Source organism: Vespula vulgaris, chromosome 1, assembly GCF_905475345.1.
Source record: "Vespula vulgaris chromosome 1, iyVesVulg1.1, whole genome shotgun sequence".
NCBI lineage: Eukaryota > Metazoa > Arthropoda > Insecta > Hymenoptera > Vespidae > Vespula > Vespula vulgaris.
Window position 1 is genome coordinate 738,476 of NC_066586.1, and position 6,289 is coordinate 744,764.

General features: G+C 29.2%; 1 protein-coding gene across 2 annotated transcripts; it reads left to right on the forward strand.

Moving 5' to 3' along the window:
• The first annotated feature begins 950 nt into the window (after positions 1-950).
• On the forward strand, positions 951-4,744 carry LOC127067071 (actin-binding protein IPP). Of its 2 annotated transcripts, XM_051001597.1 has the most exons (8): positions 951-1,315; positions 1,391-1,582; positions 1,673-2,201; positions 2,280-2,445; positions 2,532-2,878; positions 2,978-3,324; positions 3,387-3,607; positions 3,674-4,744. In XM_051001597.1, exons 2-8 carry the CDS (start codon positions 1,513-1,515, stop codon positions 3,908-3,910), a joined length of 1,917 nt encoding a protein of 638 aa, XP_050857554.1. In that variant the 5' UTR covers positions 951-1,315; positions 1,391-1,512; the 3' UTR covers positions 3,911-4,744. The 2 variants fall into 2 exon arrangements, with proteins under 2 accessions (XP_050857554.1, XP_050857544.1); XM_051001587.1 differs by having other exon boundaries at positions 951-1,582.
• Positions 4,745-6,289: the final 1,545 nt, after the last annotated feature.

Genomic DNA, 6,289 nt, shown 5'->3' on the forward strand with positions numbered 1-6,289 from the left:
TTTTTTTTTTTGATTATAATTAAGTTATGATATATAAATATTTTTAATTTTGAACGAGCAGTAGGTATTACTTTGATATTTAATTTGGATTATTCAATTAAAAATTATATCTTACTATTGAGAATGGATAGTCCATCTATGGGATCTTACATTCTATGCTATCTGTAATAGTTTTCAGGAATATTCGAAATATTGAAATATGTTGAAATTGTTTCAAACTAATGTACTAAAAATTATATATTTATATATATTATACTAATAGACATTTCTCAACTTGTGTATATTCTTACAAAGAACAACTTTTGAATTACACGCCATGATGAATTACGAAACGCTACTAATGAACTATATAGGTGTGACGTTAAATTTAAAAAGGACTCGACGGTAGCGCCTTCTAGCGCGTAAAACAACAACTAACAACTAACCGCGTAGAAATTAAAAGACGCAACTTATTTTCAATCTTATATTAAACTTATATTATTATGATTTTCTACAATTTATATTACATTGATAATATATTTTTTATATGAAATTTAATTTATTCATTTTAAGTTCGTCTCAACGATTATCGAAATGTGTACTGGTGTTTCAAAACTACCTGCTGTAATTATTGTCACCAACAGATAAAAACATAATATTTTGTTTTCTTCCAAATTATAATAACTGTTTATTCGTAATATACAAAAGAAAACAAATACGTGAATATCATAGTTATGCCTTTGTTGAATTACTTCGAATAACGAATCGTGCGTGTATGTATGTGTATATATACATAGTTTTACTTCCTTAATACATAGTACATATTTTTGATATGATTCAATATTTGCGTAGTTAGTGATTTTTTTAAAGTCTCTTTGTATTTATAATTTTCGCCTAGAGGTCTCTCTTGTCGGACCGCTTTAAACGCCCTCTCTCTTAACTACTTAATTAAATGTGTAGTAGTAGATACATATAACAATTTATAATACACACAATGACCTGTTTCGTGGTTGGTACTCCTAGAAAGCCGATGAACCTATAATTATATTGTAATCGAATTAGCAAAATCGAATGACAAGAGTAAGAACATTGATAGTGAATAAGAATAGAGTGAAAGAAAAAATCAAATTCTTATTATCTGACACAATAAAATGTATGCTGAGAGAAAGATAATTACGAATATTGCGATCTTATAGGAGTGAGAGTGAACGAAGATTCGCGATTTTTCATAATAGGTGTGGTGCGAGACGATATTTACAATTATTTTTGCCAACTGTGCTTCTGCGTTCTACTATTATTATGGCTCAGTGTGATTTGTGAAAAAGAGGCATGACGAGTAAGACTAGAAGAGAGAAACGAATATGAGAAAGTTAGATTTGTCATGATTTCAAAGATAGTTTTACATTTTTAGTAGGTTATCTAATGTATGCCATCTTTCTCAATACTGATTTTCGAGATAAAGGTAGATGTCATAAGTATATGAGAGTTGGCGTTAACCGATCATTTAATTGAAGTGAAAATGCGGCGGTAGTGATGCGTTTAAAGGGGAAAAATAACGCTAAGTCGTTTCATAGCGTCTATAAGGTGCTTTCTCGTATATGTCGTGAGTACTTCGTTAATTATTATTTAATACATTTTCTGACAGCTTTTTCTGATGCATATATTGTCTGTGTATATGTATAATATTATATAGGAACAGTGGACAAAGTTCAACTTGATGGTTTCATGGCGGATGGTGCAGTACCGCCACTAAAGAATGGGCACAACTCTAATAATATGGGATTTGCTACACAACCTGTAAGTCCTACTTCAGATGCCACTAGTACTGTATATGCAGTGGGACAATATGCGCCAAAAGTTTTGAGAAATTTAAATGGCCAACGATTAAAGAATCAGTTTACTGACGTCGGCCTTGTTGCCGACGGCAGCATTATCCATGCACACAGATCGGTTCTAGCAGCGGGAAGTGCTTATTTCAATGCTATGTTTACTGGTGGCCTCGTCGAAGAACAACAAGAATTGGTGGAAATTCATTCTATATCAGCTTCAATCCTTTCGCTCTTAATAGATTTTATCTATACTGGAAATGTTGATATTACCGAAGACAATGTCCAAGAATTGTTTGCTGCTGCCGATATGCTTGAACTGGATGAAGTAGTTTCTGGCTGCATTACTTATTTAGAACAACAACTTCATTATTCAAATGCCCTTGGAATTTATAGGTAAAATTATTATGGAGCATCTTAGTACTTTCTTAGTCCCTAATAGATTGAATCTTTAATGTAATATTTTTCATCAAGGTTTGCAGAAGCACACAACAGGTTGGATCTATTAGAGACTGCCTTACGTTTTATACAAGTCAATTTTCCTCAAGTTTCTCAAGAAGAGGAGTTTTTAGACCTGCCCAAAGAACATCTTGTTCGTTTCCTCAGCAGTGATTTAATTCATATCGACACTGAATTTCAGGTAATCATAATTTCATTTACAAAATAAATATTTCAAATAATTACTTGAATTTGTTATAACAAAAAATATATATATATATTTCACAGGTCTTCCAAGCTGCATACAATTGGATTACACACGATATACCTGCACGAAGATGCTATGTATTTGAAATATTAGGTCATATACGGCTAAGACTTTGTTCGTTGGCACGTCTGGAAAGAATAATATTGGAATGTAAAGATGCCAGTCTCATTGTTGCTTTGCGCTCTATAGAAAAAGATTTAATATGTAACAAAGGATGTCTTGTACCTCTTCATGCACAGCCTAGACTTTGTGCTAAAAAAAATATTTTGGTAATCGGTGGTTCTAAGAGGGAACAAGCAGCGGATAGTTGGGGCAGAGCTGCTGAAAGCACTTATGAGAGTATTGAAAAATATGACACTTTTACTGGGTATACGATCTATTAAATTTCCATTTTCCAATTATTTTACATTCTTGTAATTATTATTATTATTATTTTTTTTTTTTTTTTTTTTCTTCATAATTACAGTGAATGGAGCGAAGTAGCACCAATAAGCATAGGACGTATATTGCCAGGTGTAGCACTTCTAGACGGTAAAGTATATGTAGTCGGCGGAGAACTCGAATCATGCATCATTGCAAATTGCGAGTGTTACGATCCTCGGGATAATGTATGGACTTCGATTGCTTGCATGGAAGAACCTAGATGTGAATTTGGACTTTGTGCCTTGGATAATAGCTTATATGCATTTGGTGGTTGGGTAGGAGAAGATATTGGCGGTTCTATAGAAATTTATGATCCGATCACTAATACTTGGACGCTTGAAGGGGAACTTCCGGAACCACGTTTCAGTATGGGAGTTGTCGCGTATGAAGGTTTGTTTCCAAGATATACATTGTTGATAATACATTGTAATAATCGAATAAAATTTTTTCAGGACTAATCTATGTAGTAGGTGGTTGTACACATAACAGTAGGCATCGTCAAGATGTAATGAGTTATAATCCAGTTACTAGAGAATGGAATTACTTAGCTCCTATGTTAACACCACGATCCCAAATGGGAATTACTGTTCTCGATGGTTATATTTATGTGGTTGGTGGTACCAATAAAAATCAAGAAGTTTTAAATTCCGTTGAACGATATTCTTTTGAAAAGGTAAATAGGTTTAATCGTGTAATTACTAACAATTTCTTGCATTTTTCATATTGCATTACATTACAGAATAAATGGAGCATGGTAGCACCAATGAATATTGGTCGTTCATATCCTGCAGTTGCTGCAGCTGATAGTAGACTGTATGTTATAGGAGGGGATCAATCGCAAGAAATCAATTTTTACCGTACACAGATAACTATTTCTACTGTAGAATGTTACGATCCTCATTTAAATAAATGGCATGAATGTGCTTCACTACCAACGAGCAGAGGGGAAGCAGCAGCTATTGTTGCACCCTTTTGAGTGAAATTTTAAAAATTGTACACTTCATACATATTTCGTATACATACACGTGTTCCTCTCTAAAATGCAAATCATTGCAAGTTGTTAACGCAAGCAAGAGCATACCATGACTAATTGGATGTGTTTAAAAAAAATCATGTATTTCAAATTATTTATATATACATACATACATATATATATACATATATATATATGTATGTATGTATATATATATATATATATAAAACATTTTCCTATATAGATTACGCCTACGTAAATTTTAAGTAATTATAATACATAATAACTTCCTTTTGTAATATAAACAAAGTGCTAAGCGATTTGAAAAAAAAGATGAAAGAATATTCTATTAATGTGGCTAAACAAAAAATATAAGAGGTTGCATTAATTTTATCAATGCTCCTTATTGCTACAACTGATAATGTTACTCATTATAAAAGAAATTTCCAAATGCTTTAATAGATTTATTAAAACATAAATGATTTTATTAGTTGTAGAACGGACTGACGACATTTATATTACATATACTCATCTACCAAAGCTATAATATTATTCTATTGTAAATTTGTCACGCCAAAATAAAATAAAAACAAAAAAAAAATATATAATAAAGATTATATCACGAAGGAAGGTGTTATATAAAAATACTCGTTAATTACGAGTGTATTTACGAACCTATTTCATGATAAATATATATACGTTTTGCTTCTCTTCGATGAATCGCGCATGTGATCTCACTTTTTGTGAGTCTACAACTGTTTAGCATAATATTGCTTATACAGCTGAATTTATTTAAAATGGAAGGTAAATGTAAATAAAAACTATACATTTCTTATACGATCTTTGTAATATGTTTCGATGACTAACCAATGACTAACTAAGTCAACTTTTCCATGAACCTCTTTTTTAATTTCTTTAAAAAATTATATCTCTAAATTGCTCATCACTTGCTTGAGTCCCTTTAAATAATTTTCAATATATAAATAATAGATATTATAAAATTTTCTTTACGTAAAACGGATAATCACCGGATATTAATTTTTTTGCTCTTTTTTTATTTAAAATTCTCGACATTATTATATACATTACTCTTTGCCTACTCGTTTAAAAACTGATACTACACGTTACATATTAGACATACTTATAATTTCTTAAAATAGTAAATTGCAACTACTCTATGTTTTACAAAGTGATAATTTAACAATCGGAGAGTATACCTGTTTTAAGGCAATAATTTTAACTTGCTCTGTTTGTGATTGAAAATATAAAAGTATGATAATTAAAGTTGTAAAATTTATCTAATAAAATTAAAGTAATAATAAATAATAGATTCCCTCTTAAAGAAAGATCTAATAGTTTTGGTATATATTTTTAAACTTGCTTAAAAGACTATGAAATTCATCATTATAACGAATCTAAAATTATTTTCTTTGTAGTATAGGAAATATTATTGCATTCTCTACTGATAGCATTATACATGTTTTAATGAATTTCTTAACTTGACTTGTACATTAAATATCCATATATATACATACATACATACATAAATATATATATATATACATACATACATATATATATATATACATACATACATACATATATATATATATTGATATATACTCTATACACATAGATATATGCGCGAATTTCTATACTGCGCATAGATTTGATGAATACGCGTTACACAAATAACGACGCAAAAGATATTAGGCACAATTTTTGTTAATGTCGATAAAATTTTACCGTTATGTTCTTCACTAATAACGGAGCAGAACTGCACTACATACAATGTTTCTTAATATTGTGGAAAAATTTTTATTTGTATTGTGCGAAAATTTACAAAAAAAGAGAGAGAGAAAGACATCATTAATTCAATTTTGAGATAAATTAATGAGAATGAGATATTAAAGTAAAAAAAAGAAAAAAAATAATAATAATAAAAAGAAAAAATAATAATAATAAAAAGAAAAAAAAATGAAACATTATTCAATTTTGTATCAATGTGCGTGTGTTCTATTTATTAGACAAGTAAAAGCATATTAATATCTTTAAGAACTAATCTTTATATTTATTCAGAGAAATGAAATTGTTCTTATATATTATATCTAATTATTTTTACTGAATATACGTTTTCTTAAAAAAAGTGTTAAAATATATAATGTGAAATATAAAATGTTATTAACAAATTTCAAAAATTATATATGAACGAAATATGTAATAATAATTTATAATAATTTTTAAAATTTTTCTCTTAAATACTTCCCTCCATAATATGCTGTATATCTACATTTCATTAATATTTTCTTGTCAATAATAAAGGTAAAAATAATTTAATTTACAGCCATTTTACAAATTAAACAGAGAGATAAGGAGGTATAG